The sequence below is a fragment of the Talpa europaea genome (assembly GCF_964194135.1).
Source record: "Talpa europaea genome assembly, chromosome: 1".
Taxonomy (NCBI): Eukaryota; Metazoa; Chordata; class Mammalia; order Eulipotyphla; family Talpidae; genus Talpa; species Talpa europaea.
In genome coordinates this window covers 109,169,084-109,193,700 of record NC_140073.1, presented here as the reverse complement: position 1 = coordinate 109,193,700, position 24,617 = coordinate 109,169,084, and the positions used below count along the sequence as shown (strand labels likewise).

Below are 24,617 nucleotides of genomic sequence, written 5' to 3'. Positions count from 1 at the left end.
AACTCCCCAGCTGGCCACTGGCTCCTTCAGGAGTCTCTGCTGGCTTCAAGACGCTAGGTGGCACCAGAGATCTCTCCTAGAGCCCTTGGGGAGCTGATTTTCCACCCCGTGGGACAGGGAACAGAGCGGGGATGGTAGGGTACACCTCAACGGCTTTGGGGTGCTGTGTCTGCCTTGTGCCCCACCGTCGTGGGGAACCCACGCCCCTAATTTCGTGCCCCGGGTCTCAGTTCCAAAGCCCTCAGTTCCAGGACGCGCAGTGGCGCGGGAATGGCGCCTTTTGAATCCCGCTCCCCTGCCTGGGCGCCTGGTTCCTGCTCACTCAGGGAGGGCCTCCGCGTGTCTCCCCGCAAGCCTAGGTCGCAGGCGCGGGGACCTGGGCAGCTGCGATCCGATCCGGATCCGCGTTTGCTTTTCAACCGCGCTGCTTTTCAGCGCGACCCCGATCCGCGTCTGCTTTTCCAGCGCACTGCTTTTCAGCGCAAGCTTACCGGGCGGCCGGGGCTGTGTGCTGGTGCTGGCCTCCTCTGGGGGGCGGGGTCTCTCTTTAATGGCGCCTGGAGCTCACCTCCGCGGCGGATCCTGCAGGGTACTCCACAGCTCCCGTTCACGGGGTGTGGTGGCTGAAATAGTTCCTTTCCACTCACAGTCCCGCTTGCTGCGTCCTTTGTTCTTGTTGGCCGTTTTGGTTTGTTGTTTCCCTCCTCTCTGCCGGTCGGAGAGTGTCGACTTTGTGGGCGGGGGAGGGGAGCAGGGTTCTGCGCTTCCCTCCCTTCTGGTCCTCTTTTATGGCAACTTTCTTCTTTGGGCAGTTTGCTGGAGTCGTCCGTTTATCTTCCGTGTCCCAGTTCTCACTAGGACCTGCCGCTTTTCCTCCCTATTAACTTTTTTTAATGGGAGATCTTACTCGCAGCGTCTCCTCGCCGCCATGTTGCTCCGCCCCCGACACATCTTTAACTTAACTTTTAATGTCCTAAGTTCTCCCAAAGTGGTTGAATCACTTTACTCTCCAAAGTCAATGGGCCAGAAATAATCTTGTCGCTCATTATTCTTGTCTAGGCTTGTTATAATCAGGTTTTAAAAAAACGTTTTTTATTCAAGCTGATGGATATAACATGGATGATGTCTTTTATGTGTTTACTATTCATTTTTTGAGTTTTTATTCAAAATATTTTAAAATATTTCAAATGAGTATATTTTCAAAACATTAACCATTCTTGTTTCTTCTGTGAAATAACTGATCATGGCATTTTTTCATTTTTCTTACTGAGTTACTGTCCTTTTTTCTAAGCGATGTCATTCAGTTTTTTTAGCACGTATGTTGATTTTCTCTGAGTATAGGTGTGTGTGTTTCATCATGCTCTCTTTTGATGATTAATTGCATTTAAAAATTTTATATGATTAAACATACCAATTTTTATTATGTTTTGTTTATACCAAATCATTTTCAAAATCATACCAAAATAATTCTTTTTCTCTCATAGGTCAAAAAGATATTCTATATTTTATTTCAAAAGGTTTATAATCTGGTTTTTCAATTTAAGTCTATCTCACTGGCATTTATTTTGGTGTGAAGTCAGGCTTTATTTTAGTGTTCTTTCTGTATAATAACCAGTTGTCTGACCTATTTAATTAAAAGTTCATTTTTTATTACCATCTCAGCTATATTATTAGTTTCTGTGTACAAGTGGATCTATGTCTGTGTTCTCTACTGTGTTTCATGTTCTGTGCATGTATTAACACTGGTACCACAGCATCTATCATTTAGCAATTGTCTTTGGCTATTAGTAGCAGAGAAAATAAACAATACTTTAAAGACAAGAGTATTATTTTTTGAGAAAAGAATAGAAGTGGGCAGCCCAGGTATAATGGCTTCACACAGTCTTTTATTTGGGATCTTGGCTCCTTCAGTTTTTCTGCTGCCTCATCCTTAGTGTATGACTTCCATCTTGACGGTCATAGCAAGGTGAAAATATTTTATTAAGCTTCATTTCTAATACCTGTGTCCTTTAATAGAGAATGGGAAGAGAAAGGGAAAAACAGAGTACAAGCATGTGTAGCTTTGAATACCTTATGTTTACATCACATTAAAAAATGTGTTTTTTAATTTAGGCAGGTAAAATCCAGAATAAAATGTGTGGTTTTTTTTTGTTTGTTTGTTTGTTTTGTTTTGTTTTTAATGAAAGGGGAGAAAATAGATTAGGGTCATAGTAATTACTGTAGCTTCATATTAAATATTTGTGTATACACAGATAGAATTTGGTGGGGTTTTATTTGACTTACCCCTAATAAGCATCTGTTTGTGCTTAATTTCATTTGTGTTTCTCTGAAAGTATCTTTATTTCACCCTTGTTTCTTGAAAACAACAACAACAAAACAGTTTTCTTAGGTATATAATTTTAGATTGCCAGAACTTTATCCCAGCATTTTCAGTTTATTATGCCACTGTCCTTTGGCTTCTACCATGTTTGGCCTACACCTGTGTTTCTCAAAGTGTGATCCCCACACCAGAAGCACTTGTTAAAATTAAATTTTTAGACCCTACCCCAGAGCCTACTGACTTAGAAATGCTGGGTGGTGGGTCTTAGCAGTCTGTGTTGCAAAAGTCCTCTGGGTTATTATTCGCTTGTCACTATTATAAACTAGACTCATTAGCTTAGCTCAAGAGAGCCCCCTTCTCTGAGTGCATGACTGCCTACAAAGTTAACAAAATTGGTATCCAAGATGCTGAGGATATTGAATTGGTGACTACAGTGTCAGCCACAAGTTTTTTGGGGGAAATTTTTTTTAGTTATAAGAGAGGGAAGAGAATTCACATTTATTTTAAGTGTTAGATTCTTTATATATTTCAATTATTTTTTAATTGAGTAAATGGCATTGCTTCTATTTTAGAAAAAAAAGAAAACTGAACTAACAATTTTGATAATTTAATTTAGCCAAATTTTTATACTTCATTGTGTGGATTTTAAAACATGGAGTATGGCTACAAATTTCATGTACTTTTCACTACACAACTAAGCAACATTTACCTAAACTATCCTTAGTTAAGTAGTTGTTTAAAAGAAAATTATTGGTATCATACTTAATCTTACTAATCCTTTCTCTTTATGTAATTTACTCAAAACATTTAAAATATATTTAAGTGCTTCATATACAAAAATCCTAGACCTTTCCCATTTTCTATTTATGTTGTAGGCTAACTGTGATCTCAGACGGCAAATAGATGAACAACAAAAATTACTTGAAAAATATAAAGAACGATTAAATAAATGCATATCAATGAGCAAGAAGCTGCTCATTGAAAAGGTAAGTTAAAAGTTCAGTAAATCTTCCCTTTGCTTCCACTTATCCCTTTTACATTGTATGTTTTTTATATTTAAATGAATAAAATTGAGTAAAGATATTTTTCCTCTTTTCAGAGTACACAAGAAAAACTGTCAAGCAGAGAGAAGAGTATGCAAGACAGATTACGCCTTGGGCACTTCACAACAGTTAGACATGGTGCTTCATTTACTGAACAATGGACAGATGGTTTTGCATTTCAGAATCTCGTGAAGTTAGTCATTCTTACATTTTAAAAATTTAGTATTCCTTTGAGTTTTCATTGCCTTCTAAGATTATAGATTTTGAATTCTACTTCTTATGAATCTTTTTGAAATTATAGAATTTAGTGCTGTGAAAGGAGCATGGAACAGAGCAATTGCAATTTTAGCATCAGTGGACTTCGTGATTAGTTGGCGTTTATTTATATTATATATGTTATTCAAAATATAATTTCCAAAATATGAACTAACCATCTAGCTTTATGGGTGACTTGATAAGAAATTTGTTGAAAACTTAATTTTCATTGAAAGATTTGTATCTGTAACTATTTAACCTGAGATTGTCCCTAGTTTTTTCCCTCCCCCATTTCGCCAATCCTTATTTCAGTATTAATATTTAGCATTTGTCTGCTCTCTCTATTCCTTCAGAGGAAAAAAAAAAAAACAGGAATTTTTTCTCTTCTGCTTTAGATACATTGGCTCATAAATCAGTTGAACTGAACATGTGGCTTTAAGCATTTCTGAGGTAAATTTTAAAACAAAAAAATCATTGTTACCATATTTCCCTGAGATCAGATAGTGTAGGTAAGGATAGTTTGACTCCTTTAGGTGCTCCCTTTTGCTGGAAATTTGTTAAAAACCTGAAAACCAGTATCAACATCAGCTTCACTAGAATCAACCCAGTTATAGAAATTGAAGGCAAAACTTCATTTGACATAGCATGACATAAATATTGTTGTTTACAAACACTGGTCCACAGTATTGCTGTGCTGAATGTTAAGTATGCCATCATGACATACAGTGTCCTTGTGAAACTAGGAATTTGGGTTTTAATTTCTATGGCTAACAGGCTGTTAATGGTTTCTATATAGTATATATATAGTATGTGGTCAGAATTCAGTTTTAGAAAAGAGAATTCAGAATATGGAAATAATATTTATTGACAGTTCAGATAGGGAGGTATCCAAATGAAAGGTGATTAGACTTGAGCTAAAATATTGACAGTAAAAGCAGAGTAGGAGATACCCTTGACACAGAAACCATAATTTTTGAGTGTTATGTAAACAAGAATCTCTGCTGCTAACACCTACCTACAGTTGTCCTGGTAATGAATAACAACAATGGTTGCATAATAGAGTCTAAAATATAAACTCTGCCAGTAGTTAAGATTTCTCCATTGAACTGTCAAAAGAGCAAAATTGGAGTTTCCAGGTTGGTGAACATGTGGAAATTTGGGAAGAGTGGAGCACCTAGATAGGACATGGGAGGTCTATGTCCTATCTTTGTGCCTTGCTGCCTACATCTCTTCTGTCTGGCTGTTCTGGAGTTATATCATTTTATAATAAATCAGAAATCTAGTTTCTGCTTTTCTTAATAAGCATTTATTGCATGCCTATGGTATGTTGTTACATAGGCATATTTTTTATCAGTCTATCAGTATTATGAAGCTGCATATCAATGATAATAACCCAAAACAGTTGGAAGATGAGAAAAGAAATACATATACTTTATAGTCATTGATTTCTGAATAATCAGTTATTAGCTATATATCCATTCCAGTAATTCTTTATTGTTTCATTAGAATTTAATCATTAAGGTTATTGTTTTCATTTTTTTTTTAAAGATTTATTTATACATACAAGAGCTGGGGTATAGGCCAGAGGTGTGGGGGGTGAGAGGATTTACCAGAGACAGACTGGGGAACAGAACAGGCAGATCTGCTGAAATACACTGCTGAGGGGAGGAGCGGGAGAGACAGGAGAGGTCTGCTGCGCCATGTGGGTTGCTCCCTGTCTGGGCACCGAACTCGTGCTGCAGAGGCTGTGGACAGCTTCATAGGTTGCATCTTAACCCCTTGCTCCACGAGGGAGACCCTGTTGTTTCATTTATAACATCTTGATTGTGCTCTCAGCTAGCTTTAAAAGTTGACTTTTTTTAATAAGTTGAAATTATTTCCAACTCCAAGTGAAAACTGGATGAAGTCTTGCTCTGACTTTACTATTCTTGAGATTTTTCTCTATCCTTTTACTCTTCTTCCTAAGTGAATCTGGATTGTTTCACACCTTCCTTGTTCTACTACCTAACTAGCTATGGCAAAAGGAAATGTGTATAAAGGCAGCTTTGCATCATCAGAGTAGAAGTTTTATCATTCTGGCTTGAATGGGCGTGGGGGAGCAAGGATTGGAAACATTGGACCTGTTCTAGGTCTAAATATTGTAATTATAGTATTTAAGCTATTTTGTAGCATGAGTGAGGTATAATAGGGAACATGGTTACTAGTACAGCAAGCTTAAGTTGTAAGTTATGATGAGATGGTTTGAAAAGCTTCACTGTTAGATACTTAATGCTCTGGTCAAATTGCCAGAAGTCTTACCTGTGTTTTTATTATTGATGTCCTATCTATTAATTTTTAGAATTTGTAAGCTTTGTATTCTTGAATGGGAAGCACTAGTACTTTTACTTTCTCTAATTGCCCATTTCTCAAAGCCATGCTGAATTTTTTGCTCTTTCCTTTCTTTAAATTGTCAGAATCCCTTCTTCCTAAATTTCTTATATTAAGGTCAGTTGTTGTTTCATTTGAAAATATCATTTGTCCATTCCCAAAATTTCTTTTTTTAACATAGATAATTTAGAACATAATACAGATTAGATTCATGTTTATATTTTTAAGTTTTTCTGTAAGCGCTAAGTAATGAAATACATTTTAAAAATCTACCTCGGGGCCTCCCCGGTGGCGCAGTGGTTGAGCGCTGGGTTGCGAAGCTGCCCTCAGCCACTGCGGCGCCCGTTCGATCCCCGGCTGCTCCCCAGCCACCGGAGGAGGGTCCCATATGGCGCGCAGACCTCTCCTGCCGCCCGCTGCTCCCCTCAGCAGTGTACTTCAGTCCTTCTGCCTGCTCTGCTCCCCCCTCTGGCTCTGGTGAATTCTCTCACCCTCCCGCACTTCTGACTGTACCCAGTGCATATATAAACAAAATAAACAAACAAACAAAATAAATAAATAAATAAAACATGCCTCTATAAAATAAAAAAAATAAATAAATAAAAAATAAAAATCTACCTCGTAGTTCATTCCTTTTTTTTTTTTCCTTTCCATAGCTTATTTATTTCAACAAATATTTATTGAATACTTAATATGTGCTGATCACTGTGCTGGGCACTAGAGGCCCAAAAGAATAGAAAATAAATAGAACCTCTGTTCTCATGGATTAATGTAGTCTTACCAGACACAGGAATGACATTTATTAGAAGGAGTTGAGGAACTATAAGATACCATGATATATATATGGCCACACGTCTTTCCCTAGTCCAGGAGATTTAGGGAATGTTCAAAATAAGATCTGGACAACAAGTATTAGTTGATTCACAAGGTTGGAACCATTAGGTTATAATATGTGGTTTTATTATATGATTTTTCATGTTTATTAATGTATTTTCATGTTTTAATTGTATAAAGTAATAGAAGGTTAATACGGTTTTTAAAATTTATTTTTATATAGGCAACAAGAATGGGTGAATCAGCAAAGGGAAGACATTGAAAGACAAAGGAAACTTCTAGCAAAACGCAAACCTCCCACAGCTAATAATTCTCAGGCACCCTCTACCAATTCTGAACCAAAACAAAGGAAAAACAAAGCAGTCAACGGAGCAGAAAATGATCCCTTTCTTAGACCAAATTTACCACAACTGTAAGCTTCCACTTTTAATTTTCCTTTTTTAAATTGTTGCCAGTGAGCATGAATGTTAGTAATGGATGTTATTTATAGTTAAACTAATATATAAACAGTAAAAATAGTTACAGCGAGGGAGGAAGGCAGTATTAAAAATTGATCTCGAAATTAATAGTAAGCCCCAAATATTTCTACCTTTTAAAGTGGTGCTTTATGAATTCTCTTTTTAAATTGAGACTTAGGTACCTAAGAGGAGATGGAATCCATTCTTTCATGTTTGAATGATAATTATCAGTTTTGGTTATTCCATTTCAGTGTTTCAATTAATAATTGTTTTCTTTTTCTGATGAAATGTTAAGTAATGTAACAGACATATCTTAACCTGTAATAGAAAACACTGGTATGTTATAGGTGTTTTTTTCCTTTCTGCTGTTTGGTTTTTGAAATTTTATGCATTAATGATGAATTACTCTTTATAATTCAAGGGATACAGACATTTCAAAAAACAGTTTGATACTTATTTGAAAAATATAGAAGGGTATAATAATAAAAACATGATCCCATCCTACGGAGAACACCATTGTTAAAATTTTGATGTTCATCTAAACAAATTTTTTTTTGTTTTATAACTTATCTAAGTTTTTGTAGGTAGGAAATACATTCTATACATACATATACATATACCCTCTTAATATGAATGTGTTCTTTTTCTAATGTTTTATTTTGTGCTTTGAATCCCATGCCCTCCTACAGCAGGAATCTCTCTTATTGATGCTTCCTTTATCTTACATCTTAAACCTTTTCCTCTCTACTAGTCCTTCCTTTTAGAAAATTAAAAAAAAAAAAAAAGAACAACTCTCCCTCAGTTATAAATCCCTAAAGTCTTTGTTCTCTGTCATCTTCATTACTGGGTTTCTTTAAAGACCTGCCTGTGCCTGCAGTTTATTCTGCCTCAACTTCTATTCTCCTTCCTTAACTGAAATTGTTCTTTTAAAGATTGATACAAAATGCCATAGACATTTTAGTTTTTAACTTGACAGTGCTGAATATTGTTGAATCCTCTCCCCTCTCTCCCCCCACCAGAAGACTCTTACCTTAGTTTTTAAAATACTTTGTTGTCCTAATTTTCATTTTAACTTATCTGGCTACATCTCCTCAGTCCTTTCTGTGACCATTTACTCAAACAATTTGTAAAATGTAGATGTATTTTAGGGATCTGTCCTAGGCCATTTTCTTATTCCACATATTCTCCTTGAGCTACTTTCAGAGTTACTATGTACATACTACTAACATCCAAACTTCTATTTCCAGCCCACTTTTTCTGTTAAGTATCAGATATTTGTATCTTAGTCTTGAATGTCATATTGTTGTTTGGTTGATACTAAATGTTTTGCTGGTACCTCTAATGCTGCCTGTTCAAAGCTGTATTTACTGAAGAACACAAAAACTTTACTTATCTTTCCATTTCAGTCTCTCTACACATGCACACAGAAACATGCAGACACACCACTGCCTTTCCTGTATTCTCTGTATTAGTAAATGCTACTACCATCCGCTAAGTTCCACATGCCAGAATTCTTGTTGTCACACTTGACATTTTTTCTTATCTGTATTTACTACTTTTATTTTTTTAAAGATTTATTTTTATTTATGTATACAAGAACTGGAGCATAGACCAGAAGTGTGGGAGGTGAGAGGATTCGCCACCAGAGGCAGAGTGGGGAGCAGAACAGGCAGATCTACTGAAATACACTGCTGAGGGGAGCAGCGGGCGAGACAAGAGAGGTCTGCTGCTCCATGTGGGTTAGCTCCCTCGCTGGGAATTGAACTCATGCCACAGTGGGTGGCAGTAGCTTGATAGCACTGAGACTTTCCCTGTGCAACCATGGAGGCCCTACTACTTTCCTTTTAAATAGGTGGTGATAATCTTTCAAAGTTCATCTTAAATCTACTTCTTCTTAAGTCTTCTTAAGTTTGAGGAGCTATTGCAAGCTGGAATTAAAGCATCTATCTACCCAATAATATTTTATTAGAAAATTATTGTAAATTATTAAATTTGTTGCTTAATAAAATGGGTAAATGGGTAAACAAGTTGTTTTTTCAGAAGCAAGTATGTGTTAGAAGTAGGTATTTCCACCCCCTTTGTGACCTAGTTCTCCTAAATCTCAAATATGTGCACTTACTGCCAGCTCTCTAACTCAGGTTACTTACTCTTTCTTTGCTTGGGTTATTTGTCTCTATCCCCTCTCCCAACTTCAATTTTGGTCTAATTCTCTAATCCATTTTCATGTGAAGTCAGTCATTTTTTTATGAAATTAAAATGGTATCTCTTCATTTTCTTCTTTCTTTATAATCCTAGCACACCTCACTATTGCTTAAATGATATAATCCAAAAGTCTTAAGACTTACATAGTCTTATAAGGCATGGCTTATAAAACACTTTTTATCTGGGTCCTTATGACCTCACCAGCCTCGTCTTTACCATTGACCAGAACTTCCCCCTCACTGCCAACTTCCAAACTCCAAACATTTGTCTTAATTTCAGTTCATCTTTTAAATCCCATCCTAGATGGTTCCTCTTCCTGAAAACTTTTGCTTAACCCTTGAAAGAAAAGAGTTAACTATCTCTAGGGTATCACTGTACTGCTTCTCTGTCTATTCACTTAGTTAATAACACTAGAAGCATCTTAGGTATTGTTCCTTTTTCCCTACTTCTCCATATCTGTTTCCATAACATTTTTGTATCTGTCCATCTTCATTGTCACTAGCTTAATATGGACCCTCATCTCTTTTTAAAAACTTAAATTACTGTTTCTTATCTGTCTCATCATGTCACTATCATGTTTAAACTCCTTCACCGGCTTTCAAGATAAAGTTCACTCTCATAAAGATCCTTTTTAGTCCTCCTCCTTCCTCTAACTTCATTCCCTAATATGTGCCCTGCTATCCTGCCTCAGACTCGTTTCAGTTCTTTAAATAGATTGCACTTTATTGTTTCTGGGCAGAAACTTTGGTTCATCTTGTTCTTGCCCTTTTTTACCTGTCTCATTTCCTACTCATCCTTTAAGGCTTGGCTCAAACACCAATCTCAATAGGAAAATCTCCTAACTTTTTTTTTTGTTCTTCCCATTCCCCCTTCAGTGTTTATATCATTTTGTATGTGACTGTGTTGTAGTGTTTATGTCACTATTTTATCTCTGTATTCCCACTATCTAGCACAGTTCCTTACACATGAAAAGTGCTCAGTAAATATGGTCATCGCTTGGTATCCAAGGGAGATTGGTTCCATGGCCTACATGGGTACCAAAATCTATAGATTTTCAAGTCCTTCATGTAAAATGGTATAATATTTCTATGCAACCTGTGCACATCCTTCTGTATAATTTAAATGATCTCTAGGTGACTTATACTACCTAATACAATGTAAATGCTCTGTAAATAGTATATTGCATTGTTTCGGGAATGATGACAAGAAAAAAGTATTTATTTTCAATATAGGTAATCATCGTAGACCTTAACTACCTGATAGGTATTTCCGATCCAAAGTTGGTTAAATTTGTTTCTAGAACCCAGAGTTAGAGAACTGACTGTACTAAATTATAATACATAAGCATTTGATTGAGCATCATATTTTCATTTTCAAAAGACCATTTTTCTAGTTTCACAGGTCTTTTGCTTGTCTTCCAAGGCGATAACTTTAACCATAGTTCAGTAATCATTTCCATCTATTTTATTGCATATGTTGACTTAGAACTACCCCTCAAGTGATACTGGTATGTGTTCCTGGAATGGGAAATAAATTGATACTGTATAACAATTAGATTGCATACAAATGCAGGTATAAACAGGGAGGGAAAAAACCCAGATTCCCTTTGATTCATATATAATAGTTTGATTTTAGCAGTTCTGCTTCGTACTGTTCTGCTAGTATAAAGTTCTTAAGAACCTTGTGACTCTACCATATGTGATACAGGATTCACTCCCTTAGACATCCTTGACATTCTTTTTCAAGTAATTTCATCATGACCTTTTGGCTTGGGCTGAGAGATCTGAGGGGGATATATGAATCATATACTTTATCTCTTTAATGTGACTGAATACTCTGACATTTCTGGAGTATTAGCAAAATGGGTTCAGCTACACCTTTGGGGGAGGGGAACACTAAATCTTAATTTTAGTGTATTTTGTACTCTGGATAGGATAAGATTTTTTTTCTTTACAGTATCGTTGTTGTGATATCATTGTTAATTATTGCACAGTATTGGTTTCTCCTCTCAGGGTAGTCTCAGTAGTGGATAGGAAAAGAATTTCTTATTTGTTTATTTATTTATTATTTTAATTTTATTTTTATATTCCCCTTACAATTACAACCCCCTTGTTTTGACCCCCAAGCCCTCCTTTCCCCGCCCCCCACCCCCCACAGAGTGTCTCTGGTTCATAGTTGTTTGTTGATTTTGATATTTTCTTTCTTATAGTTATTCTTTTCTTGGTCCCTTTTTTCAGTTTTCTAGATTCCTGCTATGAGTGAGACCATCCTGTATTTTTCTTTTTCTTTCTGACTTACTTCGCTGAGCATGATCCCTTCCAGCTCCATCCATGTTGCTGCAAATTGCATGTGTTTATCTTTTTTGAATGCTGAGTAGTAATCCATGGTGTATATGTACCACATCTTCTTGATCCAGTCATCTATTTTTGGGCATTTGGGTTGTTTCCAAAGCTTAGCTATTGTGAATAGTGCTGCTATAAACATAGGGGTGCAGGTGCTCTTTGGAATTAATGTTTCTGTGTCCTTTGGGTAAATACCTAGGAGTGGAATTGCTGGATCATATGGAAGCTCTATGTTTAGTAGGTCCAGAAATCTCCACACAGCTCCCCATAGTGGTTGGACCAGTTTGCACTCCCACCAACAGTGCAAAAGAGTTCCTTTTTCTCCACAACCTCACCAACATTTGTTGTTGCTAGTTTTTTTAATATGTGCCATTCTCACTGGTGTAAGATGGTATCTCATTGTAGTTTTGATTTGCATTTCCCTGATGACAAGTGATGTTGAACATTTTTCATACGCCTGTTGGCCATTTGCATTTCCTCTTCAGAGAAGTTTCTTTTTAGTTCCTCTGCCCTTTTTTTTTTTTAATAAATATATTCTTTTTTTTTCTTTTTTTTTTTTAATAGAGGCATGTTTATTTATTATTTGTTTGTTTGTTTGTTTTTGTTTATACATGCACTGGGTACAGTCAGAAGCGCGGGAGGTGAGAGAATTCACCAGAGCCCCTCTGCCCATTTTTTGACTGGATTATTTTCTTTGTTTTTGTTGAGTCTCATCAGCTCTTTGTAGATTTTTGTGATCAGTCCTTTATCATTGGTGTTGTGTGCAAAAATGTTCTCCCAGTTGGTGGGGTTTCTCTTTGTTTTTGTTATTGTCTCTTTTGCTGTGCAGAAGCTTTTTAATTTGATTTAGTCCCAGCTGTTTATCTTTGCCTTCACTGTCACTGCTTTGGGTGATGTATCTGTAAAGATGTCTTTGATGTGCATATCACATAGTGTTTCGCCTATATTTCCTTCTGTGTATTTTATGGTTTCAGATCTTATGTCTAGTTCTTTAATCCATTTTGAGTTGGTTTTTGTGCATGGTGTTAGGTAGTAGTCAAGCTTCATTCTTTTGCATGTAGCGACCCAGTTTTCCCAGCACCATTTATTGAACAAACTTTCTTTGCTCCAATGCATATTCTTTGCTTCTTTGTCAAAGATTAGTTGACCATAAATCTGTGGGTTTATTTCTGGATTTTCTATTTGATTCCATTGGTCTGTGTGTCTGTTCTTGTTCCAATACCATGCAATTTTGATGATCATGGCTTTGTAGTATAGTTTGAAGTCTGGGAGTGTGATGCCTCCATTCCCTTCTAGGAAAAGAATTTCTTAAACATTAAATCTTGTATACTTTTTTTTGAACATTTCTTCCCTTAATTAATCTCTGTCCCCATATATTAATGGGAACATCCAAGAGGAAACCAGTCTGTGCTTTCAGTGCTTTGTTTGGAAATCTCCTAAACTAAGCATTCAAGTTAATATTTTGTAAGTTTGGCTTTCTATGTAACCACAGGATACAGTTTTTGCTCAAGAGTCTTTCATAATAACAAGTAATTCCATTCCTCCAGTTTTCAGTATGTCCCTCACTTCCTTTTGAGTCCTTACCAGCAGCACCCCTACTGTCCATATTGCTGTCAGTAGTCTGTTCATAAGAGTTTCATGTTCTCTAAGGAAATAATGTTTTTCTCTACTGTGCTAGGGCTCCTTCTGAGTCCTCCCTGAGTTGTTAACTTCCATATTTCTGCTAACAGTATGTTCATGGCAGTCTAAGATTTTTAAAATCATCCTCCTGGGGGCCTCCCTGGTTATGTCTCAGTGCTATCACCACTGTGGCCTGGTTCGATCCCCAACCAGAACGCTAACCCAAATATGGCACAGCACACCTTTCCTGTCTTTCCCTCTGCTCCCCTCAGCAGTGTATTTCAATAGATCTACCTGTTCTGCTCTCCACTCTGTCTCTGGTGAATCCTCTCACCACCCTCCATCCCATTGTACCTCTGGCCTGCACCCCTGTTCCTTTACACATACACACAAAAAGGTATTTGGATTATAAAAGAAAACTAAAAAAATTTAATAAAAATAAAAATCATGCTCCTCATAATTTTTCTATCCTTTTGCCCACTGCCAAATCCAAAGCCACTTACGCATTTTTAGGTGACTGTTACAGGAGTGTTCCACTTTGATATATCAAGGTCTGTGTTAGTTTTCTTTTGCTGCTATTACAAATTTCCACAAATTCAGTGAGTTTAAAGAACACAAATTTATTATCTTACATTTTTGGAGATGGCAAATTCAAAATGGATCTGTCTTACTAGGCTGAAATCAGTAGGTCATCTAGGCTGTGTTATTCCTGGTGACTGGAGAAGAGTCCATTTCTTTGCCTTTTCCTGACTCGAGAGGCAGCCCACATTCATTGTTTTTGATCCCCTTCTTCCTCCATTCAGCAGTTATCAGTCAAGTCTTTCTCAAGTCACCTCATTCTGATACTAAAAACATTGGCCTTTCTCACCTTTATTTAAGGACTCATAATTATATTAGGCCCATAATGGTAGTCTAGAATAACTCCCTATTTTAAGATAAGCTGATTAGCAACCTTAATTCCATCTGCTATCTTAGCTCTTCTTTATTACGAATATTACTGATTACTGTCCAGGGATTGGGATGTTGATTTAGGGGGAGGAAGGCTTTATTCTGCATACTCAGTAACACAGAGTGTAAACCCTTGGTTCTTATTTCAATTTTTATTGTAATGTGAACATTTGGGCTTTTCAGAGGCAGACTAGTTTCATCCTTCCCTCACACCCCCATTTCTTTTTCCCAGTGATGCTTTTTAAGTAAGGTGAAGTTCACATAACATGCAATTAGCCATTTCAAGTATACAGTTCACTGGCGTTTACTCCATTCACAGTGTTATGCAACTACCATTTCCCTTTAGTTTTAAAACTTTTCATTAATTTAGAACACATTATACAAATTATATAATCACTTCCCATTCCTCCCTCCTCTCATCATCTGGTAACAAGTAATCTGCTTGCTTTATATGTTTGCCTCAAGAAATCATACAGTATATGAACTTTTCTTCCTTGAGTTTGCTCAGCACATTGTTTTTGAGATGCCTGCAAGTTGTAATATCAGTACTTCATTCTTTATGTCTGAATAATACTCCACTGTATGTATATGCACAATTTATCCATTCACCTGCTAATTAACATTATACTATTTCTGACTTTTGGCTGTTATGAGTAATGTTGCTGTAGACATTTATGTGCAAATTTTTGTGTGAGTATGTTTTCATTTCTTTAGAGTATATATTTAGGAGTAGAATTGCAAGTTCACATGGCAGTTCTATGTTTAAGTTGCTGAAGAACCTCTGTTATTCATGTCTGCACCATTTTATGTTTCTACCAGCAGTGAATAAAGGTTCCTGTTTCTCCACATTCTTGGCAACGTTTTACTTTCCTTTTTTTTTTTTTTTTTTTTGTTATAATCATCCTAGTAAGTGTAAAGTAGCATCTTAATTGTCCTTTTGGTTTGCAGTTCTTGAATGAATTCTAATGATGTTGAACATCTGTTAATGTGGTGTTTGTCTTTGTGTGTAGATTCAAGTCTGCTCAGTTTTTAATCAGGCCTTTGTCTTTTTGTTAGTGAGCTATTAGAATTGTGTATCTATTCTGGATACTAAACCCTCATCAGTTATATGATATGTAGATATTTTCTTCCATTCTTTTAGTTGTGTTTACTCATGATGCCCATTGATTCTAGAAGGTTTTAATTGTTGTGGAGTTAACATTTATTGTTTTGTTTTGTTGCTTTTGTACTTTAGTTTTGTTGCTTTTGTCAAATCTAAGAGTCATCTAACAAATCCATAGTCATGAAAACCCTGCACTATCTTCTAGCAGTTTTTAGTTTTAAAGTAGATCATTAAAGGCCTCCCTGTTGGCACAAGGGGTTATGTCCCTGCAAGGAGTTTGATTCCCCACCAGGGAACTAACCCACATGGCGCAACAGACCTCTCCTGTCTCACTGATGCTCCCCTCAGCAGTGTACTTCAGTAGATTTGTCTGTTCTGCTCCCCACTCTGTCTCTGGTGAATCATCTCAGCCCCTGCACCTCTGGCCTGTGCCACAGTTCTTGTATGCATAAATAAATTAATCTTTAAAAAAAAGTAGATCATTAATCCAGTTTTAATTTTTCCTATAAAGTAGGGGTTCAGCTTCGTTCTTTTACATGTGGCTTTCTGTTTGTCCCAACACCGTTTGTTGACGAGACTATTCTTCATTGGATGATCTTGGCAAAAAACAATTGGCGATGGATTATTTGAGTTTATTTTGGTAATCACTTCTGTCCCATTGGCCTATATATGTCTATCTTTAATGACAGTGCAGACTATTACTTTATGGTGCATTTTGAAATAGAGAGTATGAGTCCTCTAACTTTATTTTTCCAATATTATTTTTGTGTTTGGGGCCCCCTGGCATTTCCATATGAATTTAAGAATCAGTTTTTCCATTTTAGCAGAATGAACCATTCTTACTACATTGAATCTGTGATTGGATCTGGATTTGGTTTGCATTGAATTTGTGGCATGCTTTGGGGAGGATTGCCCTCCTAACAGTGCTTTAAGCCCACTAATCCTTGAACATAGACATCTTTCAGTGTTCTTTCATTTCTTTAGCAATGTTTTGTAGTTTTTAGTGTACAGGTACCCTCTCCTAGGTTGAATTTATTCCTATTTTATTCTTTTGGAGTCTGTTGTAAAAATAATACCCTTTTTAGATCGTTCATGATGGTGTCTAAAAACAACTGGTTTTGTTGTGTGTTTTGATCTCAGACTCTACAATTTTGCTGAATTTATTATGTTTAATAGTTTTTTCTTGTTTTTTTTTTTTTTTGAGATTTTCTACATGTAGAATTATGTCATCTGCAAATACAGTTTTAGTTTTTTCTTTCCAATTTCAGTGCATTTCTTTTTCTTACTGAAATTTTCTAGTTGGACTTGCAGTACAATAAGGAATAGCAGTGATGAAAGCATCCTTGTCTTTTGCCTGATCTTAAGGGGGAAACTTTGAGTCTTTCACTATTGAGTGTGATCTTAGTTACGGATTTTTATAAATGCCTTTTATCACGTTGAGGAAGTTCTCTTCTATTTCTAGTTTGTTTGGGGGTCTCTTCAAAGACAAACTAGTCTCATCTCCCTCATTCCCTCATTTAAAAAAAGTCCTCAATATATGGCTCATAATTAAATATTCAACAAAGATTTTCTAAAGTGTTCAAATGAATGAGCTTGCTGTTATTTTTTTCCCCTTAAATGCTTCTAATAGTTACTTCCCATAGCTTAGGTTTCTTAATTTGAGACTTCAGGTTTAGTTTCCTCATTCAAGAGAATGTCTTTAATAATTATCAACTTTGTTTAAAATGAGTATTCTCTTTCCTGTTATTTCAGTCAGTTCCTTTCACTTGTCATCATCCCATATTTCTGTTTAACTGTTATAAAACAGTTTTTGAATTAAAAATAAAATTATTCACTCAAACTTACTTTGTGTTTGGAATTTTCCAAACACACGTGATCTAAGACTTGTATTTGAAGTTTAAATTTCTTGATTTCTTAAAGTTTTATATAAACCTACCAAATAGCTTTATGAGGAGCTTTAGCATGCTGTTAAATAAATAGATGTAAATATTTGCACATAGTAAAATACTAATAATTCAGTCCATGATGTAACTTTTCAGAGATAATTCATATACAGACTCTATATACAGAACAGAGAGTTCTACATTATCTGTCAATCAGTTATTTACTAAATAAAAGACTTGTGTTAAGAGGGTAGGATTTTTTTGAGCATGCTAAAAATCATTGATGGTGACAATTAAAAGTCATTAAAATTAATACTATCCTAACTTAACTCTTTTCATTCTACTTAATAAAACCCTGTTTCTCTAAAGAAGTTTCATCTTCTCTAAATACATTTTTCATTTTACCTAAAAACATTTTTCATTAATGCAAGTAGACATAGATCTCTAGAAAGCTATTACATGGCAGGTACTTCCTGATAAGGAAATGGAGAGAAATGTAAGAAATGTCTCTATCAGCTGTATTAGTGTTTGCGTTCTGTTTGGTTAGACAAGTCCCTGGAAAAAGGATAACTTTGAACTGTAAAATTATGTATTTGTGAAATTTTTCTGTAGAGTTTATAATTTCCTTCATGCTATTAGTTGTTATCCATGATTATGAAATGGTGAGAATCACTGCCTTAGAAAATCAGTAGCGTAGGGATTTAGTGCGCTCTTTAAATATTGCTTATTAATATTTCAAACCCAAATATTGAGAAGTTAGTAAATATGTGTTAATATATATGTGTATATATATAAAAATATATATTTTTTACTCTGAAGTTTAATATAGTGATTGTAGTTGGAGTAATCAAAATGTTGTATCACTGTGCCGTGTAAATTTGGGAATGAACTATTTGTGTACATTTACTTTAGCTATAGATATGTGAAAGATTTGTATTTGGACCACAACACAAAGATCTTAACAATTGGGACTGAATGCTATTAAAGCAAATATGCATTACATTATGCTGTAAAATTGACCAAACAATATTCAGTGAACTAAATTGTGATGGACTTGATGGATTGACACCAATTTATTACAACACTAGGATATTAGCAATTGAAAACTAACAATTTAAGACAACAATATAATCTTCCCTCCAAATGCAGAAATTCCCAACCACTTGTATGTGTTGGAGCTTAGCAATTTTATATGATAGCCAAACTTCTTAATAAAATACACTTTCAAAAATTTTCAGGAAACTCGTGTACTAATTTCAGTTTATGAATATCAGACTTTAGCTGTGCTTTTAAACTCAGTCAAAAACAAAGTATAGAATTCTATTTTATTTCTGTATAGAAAATAAAACATTTACATATGTTTAAATATATAAGTTCTTATCCCATCCTTTCGTCTACCTGTGGACCTAAAACCATACTTTTAGAATAAGAAATCATGAAATTGTTAATTAGGTAATTAAATTTCTATTAATAGCATATGTATATTCCTAAACTAACATTCCTACAACTTTTTCTTACTGGGTTGAGGTATTGTCAATTTTAATTTCTAAAACTATTTTTAACAACTTCTCCTCTCCTACTTCATCTACATTCACACTACAACATTTAGTTCTCCAATTTACTATAAACAACTATTGCCACTATCAATTATTGCTCTGTTTAGTATAATAAAACCCAGCAGCTGTGTCACCCTAAAACTAGGGTATATTTAATTTATTTTAGATATTTATATCTTAAAATATTTCTAGTAAAATACTGAATTTCTTAAGAGTTTTTCATTTGTTTCCTTTGAATACCTTTTGTGTATGTGTAGAATTAGTAAATTTATAACATCTAGCTAGAAGGAAATAGCCTTCTATTTTTTTATAATTTATTTTTTAATTTATATTTTTTCAATCATTGTGTAGTCCTGGTAAAATTCCCATCACCAGTCCACCAGCAAACAATCACCATGGTCCCTTGTGCTCTTCTCTCCCCTGTTTTGATCCCTTTTCCTCCCCCTACCTTGCAGAATATCTCTTATTTATGCTTAGCATTTATTCTAAATGATACTAAAGAACCTGAACCAAATATAAGTAAATCACAACTGGTTTAGGAGTTTAACCAGAGACTCTCAGAACACACAAATGTATAAAAAGGGATTGCATAAAACAGAGAAAAGCGTTTTTTTCAAAATTGGAAAAATGAAATGGAAGTCGTTGGTTGTGGAGCAGTTTTTCTTTTTCTTCCACTTTTATCAGAATATAAAACTGTTTTCTTAGGAAATGTAATCTGTATATGTCTTGTTAGGTTATATATGTTAAACTGGTTATTTTTTAGTTATATTAGAAATTAGTGATAAAATAACCGTAAAGTACTTATATTTATTAAGCTTTATCTAGCTTGTTCATGCCTAACTCTGGAAGCAGAGAAAGGAGAATATTTTTTTCCCTTTTTTATTTAAACCAGTGCCTAGACTAGACTGATATTCCTCTTGCAATGATTTGCAAGTCTATACATTTACTGGCCGCCTGCTGACCTTGCCTACTGCTCACAGCATCTGTGACTAGTTCTGATGCTTATATTTTTTTCTTATATGCCAACCTATTTCCATCATAGCTTCTTTGCACTTGCTGTAACCTGTGTCTAGAACATACTCCCCCAGATTCTTTTGTGGTGGTCTTTTTGATGTTTAGATCAAAACCACCTCCCTAACACCCAGTCCAATTAGCACAATACAGTTAGTCATTATCACACCACCCTTTGTTGTTTTCTTTGTAACCTGTTATTTGAGATTTTTTTCTTCATTAAGTAATTTTTCTCTTTAGCTCCACTATAGAGTATAAATTCAAATTAAAATGTAAAGAGAAATGTCTTTTTTATTGTATTCTTATGATCTAAATTCTAGAACATGGTACTCATTAAATAGTTGATTTAATATTAATAGTAACTTGCTCCATCTATAAGTAGCAGTTGTATTCTGAAAAATATCTTAAAGAATATTTGGTATCAATACTTGGAAAGTTGTTAACATTTTAGCATTCCCATTGATTAATTTTATCTTATTTTGCTGGTTGTTAAAAAATAAGTATTAGTCTTAATATCTAGAATTACAATTTCATTTTGACAGGTTGACTTTGGCAGAATATCATGAACAGGAAGAAATTTTCAAACTTAGACTAGGACATCTCAAAAAGGTATGTGAAGCATATGATGGGTTTTTAAGTTTGTTACTGGAAGCTTTGAAGAGTTGTGTTATAAATCTGTCATTGAAGAATTCAAAACTTGAGAAGAGAACCCAAATTAAAATTTTCAGACAAAAATACAGGGCATTAAGTTGCATTTTTATATTGAGTATATTCAAAATAATGTTTATCTTGTAGCAAGTTAGAACCATTGAGATGATGATAATGATATGTTACTGTGTGTGGAGGAGTCATTTGTAGGCAGATCTAGACCTGCAGGGTCTTTAAATTATTTTGTTTATATACTGTTGCCTTGAAAAAAAGTGCTGCATTTTTTAAATGAAATGTTAAATTCCAAATTGTTTCTGTCCATTTCATAATAAAATGGCAATTATAAACAAATAGCTAGCTTGTTTTTTGACTTAATTTTTAAGCTGTTGAATGTTTAGTTGAGTTAAATGTTTCAATTAAAATGTACATTGGAAAATTTAGAAGATTATAAAGTATAAAGTGATATGATTTAGAAAAATGTTGCTATATATTATTATAGTAAATTATAATCAGTTCATTGTTTTCACAGTTCATATTTCTAGTTCAATTTCAAAGAAATAGTAAGAGTAGATTTTCCCCCTGAAAATTTTACTGACAGGTATAAAATTCATTTTCTATGACTCAGTTTTTTATTCTTTCTTCTTGTTAAATTACATGAATTTTTTTTAATACGCTGTATAATTTAGCTAAAATTGAGTTAGTGAACTAATTGAAGCTAGTATTTGTAATGTCATCAACTTGGGATAGGATGAAGTAAAACTGGTTGCGGCTGCTATCAAACTGTTTACTGTTTTGTTTATAGAATGCCCTCAACATGGTTGACACCACTCCATTTAATTACAAGAAACAGAAAAAAATTACAAATATTTCACATACATATAAAAATTACTGCTCACTCATTCACTAAATGGTTTATTTTCATCCTCTGCCTAATGCAGGCATTATATCTGTCTGTGCCCTTGCTCAGCAAAGCTTCAGCCTAATCTACTTGAATAATGAATTCTAAAATGATGTACTGTTTTGTTTAAGTTCTCTGTCCTATTACAATATCGACTATTTCTCCTGTTCTTTGAGATACAGTGACTTCAGTTTATTCTCTGTAACAGATGGGGTTGTAATAGACCTATAGAAGGGAAGAGATTTTGTAGTATAGAAAGAGTCACAAGTATTTGTGTGAATTTATAGAGACCTGTGTTTAATGTCCTATATGAAAATTTATCAATTATCTTTTAACCAGCCTTTTTATAATAATGGGACACTTTAAGTATATGCTAAGTATTATACTAAGAGTTTTAACTGAGTGTTATTGTCACATATAAAGTTTAAAATACTCTTGCTAATGATAAAATTTAACTTGTCTTTATGAAAATCATTTATATAAAAACCTGAAGTTATAAAGCAGTTAAATTAGGAGTTGACTATTTGTATTACAGAAAATACTTCACGTTTTAAAAGGCTTAAGAAGAAGATTCGGTGTTTGTTGATCTTAAATCTTTTTGGATACTTTGAAACTATTCTATTTCTTTAAAATTTATTTCCTAAAGGGAGGTATAATAAATGTCTAGATATTACACAAGTAGTTGTAATCTGTTGTAGAATATTACATCTTCTAATCTGTTACCTTCTTTCCTAATGTTTGACTTCTCCTTTTTTTATATTTACTCTTTCTAATAATTATCCCTGCCATAATCTTTTTCCTCTTATTTTTTTTAATTTTTATCAAATTTAGTGAGCAGTTTCAGATTTCTAACTTATATGTTCTTAACTAACATTACTTTTTTTTGACCTCTAACAGATTATTTTGAGAGAGTGGATGGTTTAATAATGCTGATAAATAATGTCTTATTTTCTCACATTTTCTTCTGAAAGACAATTTTGAGTGAGAAGAATGAATGCTTTATTTTTTAAAAAGTTGCTAATCGTACATACAGAGAGCAAAATTGAGCAAATGGTGTCACCTAGAGTACAGATAGTTTACTACTTACCACTGCTTACTATTCTTTGAGTTGTGCAATTAAAATTAAATGTTTTAAAAATATGTTGTTTGAGGGGGGCCTCCCTGGTGGTGCAAGGGGTTAAGTCTCAGCACTATGAAGCTGTCGGCAGCCTCTGTAGCACAAGTTCGATTCCCAGCCAGGGAACCAACCCAGATGGCATAGCAGATCTCTCCTGTTTTTCCTGCTGCTCCCTTCAGCAGTGTATTTCAGTAGATCTGCTTCTTCTGCTCCCTGCTCTATCTCTGGTGAATCCTCTCTCACACACCCCCGCCCCCATGCCTCTGGCCTACACCCCAGCTCTTGTATGCATAAATAAATAAATCTTAAAATATATATATATTTTTGACATTGTAAAACACAATTGGAAAATGGGTCATTCATTTTCTTTTAAAAAAAAAAAAATTGGTTTTTAGTTTTTTAACACCCAGAGAACAAGCTTCAGTTATGAGGAAAGATGTTAGCACCTCTACTTATCACTTCCTATGCTCTGGCTTATTAAGCTAACATGAACTGTACCCCAATTTGTAACTGTGTGGCTTCAACCATACTGGACCTGTTCTGTGAATATTTAATGTCCCATGTAACCTGCACAGGAATTAACCTGTTTTATGTCAGTGTAGGGGTTAGACTTAGAACCTGGCATACTCTTGCATTAGCAAGGGTGACTCTCCCATTAATAAAAATGCTTGAATTAAAGCAGAATTACAAGATTAACTTTGTTAGTACAGATGCATAAAGCATCCTTTGTTGAGGAACAACATGCCATATGGGCATAGAGATTAGGAAACTTATTTGCCTTTTTTGAATAATTTAAGGCATGCATTGTATTTCATGATGATAATCCTTAACATTTTAATAGGGAAACTGATATACAAAAAAAGTATATTTATAATTGAATAAACCATAAAGTTCCCATCACATTCTATGCTGTTCTGTAAGGTTACAAATATAATAAATCCATGGCTGTTAGTGTGATAGAATAATGAATGAGAGTTAAGCCAAAGCATAAAAATTAAGTCCATGACTATATAAATAGATACTTCAAGTTACCACCAAATAATAACTGTAAAATTATTTAAGGGATTATTAGTTTTGTCTTCTGAGATTTGGAAAATCACTGCAAAATTGCCTTTTTGTAATATCAGGAATTCTTAGTATTTAATGTTTTAGTTATTATCAGTTTATGCAGTCATTGTTCACTCATTCACAGAGTGATTTATTTCCTTACTCTGCCTGATCCAGGCATGATTCGCATTCTTATTTTAGGAGAATTATGTAATACATGTACTTTGAAGTCCATTCTAAGGTGAACATTAATGTTAACTTTTTGAAGACCAAGATCTGTATACTCTTTGTCTAAATTAATACAGCTAGTAACTGTCAAAGCGAAAACTTGTGTCTTTTTAACTATTTCAGTGGCAATACCCATATACTTTATTCCTGTAATTACTTTGTTGTAGATGAAAAACAGGTTGATTCTTTGTATTCAGCAGAATTATTTCATTTTAACTTTATTTACATCACTCAGAGCAGTAGGGATGTTTGCTTTTCATTAAACATTTTTGGAAACATGCAATTTCATTTTCATAGCAGACACAGGGGAACAGTCAGATTTTCACACATTCTCTTTCTCATACATTACTTTTTTCTTGGGTATTCAGTTAGTGATTGGTGTACCTACTAGGATATTTTCTGTTAGTATATTGCTTTTCACTCTAAATTTGTTTTTAAAGGTCAAAAGAAACAACATTTTTTGTAGAAACTGTAAATACTCATGTAATTTTACCTTTTTTATAGTTTAAGGATTTAGCAGAATAGAAAAAAAAAGAACTATATAATCAAAATCATGGAGACTATAAATTATTCCTAAAATTAAAAAGAAACATACACCTTTTTCCTGCTAGCAGTTATATACAGACTTCCCAAATTAGCACATACTAAAGGCAATGGGGGGCCTCCCTGGTGGCTTAGGGATTAAATCTCAGTGCTGTCATTGCTACTAGCTGAGTATGATCCCCCACCAGGGAGCTA

General features: G+C 34.5%; 1 protein-coding gene across 3 annotated transcripts in view; it reads left to right on the top strand.

The window, feature by feature from the left end:
- The window catches only part of TLK1 (tousled like kinase 1), a gene marked incomplete at its 5' end in the record, with an annotated part of 119,329 nt that overhangs the window by 73,312 nt on the left and 21,400 nt on the right, over window positions 1–24,617 (top strand). For all 3 annotated transcript variants that reach the window (XM_084247595.1, XM_084247594.1, XM_084247593.1), the window contains 4 exons: window positions 3,196–3,306; window positions 3,420–3,556; window positions 7,043–7,231; window positions 20,484–20,550. In XM_084247595.1, the coding sequence (XP_084103721.1) occupies window positions 3,196–3,306; window positions 3,420–3,556; window positions 7,043–7,231; window positions 20,484–20,550 (504 nt within the window). The remainder of the gene's footprint in view (window positions 1–3,195; window positions 3,307–3,419; window positions 3,557–7,042; window positions 7,232–20,483; window positions 20,551–24,617) is intronic.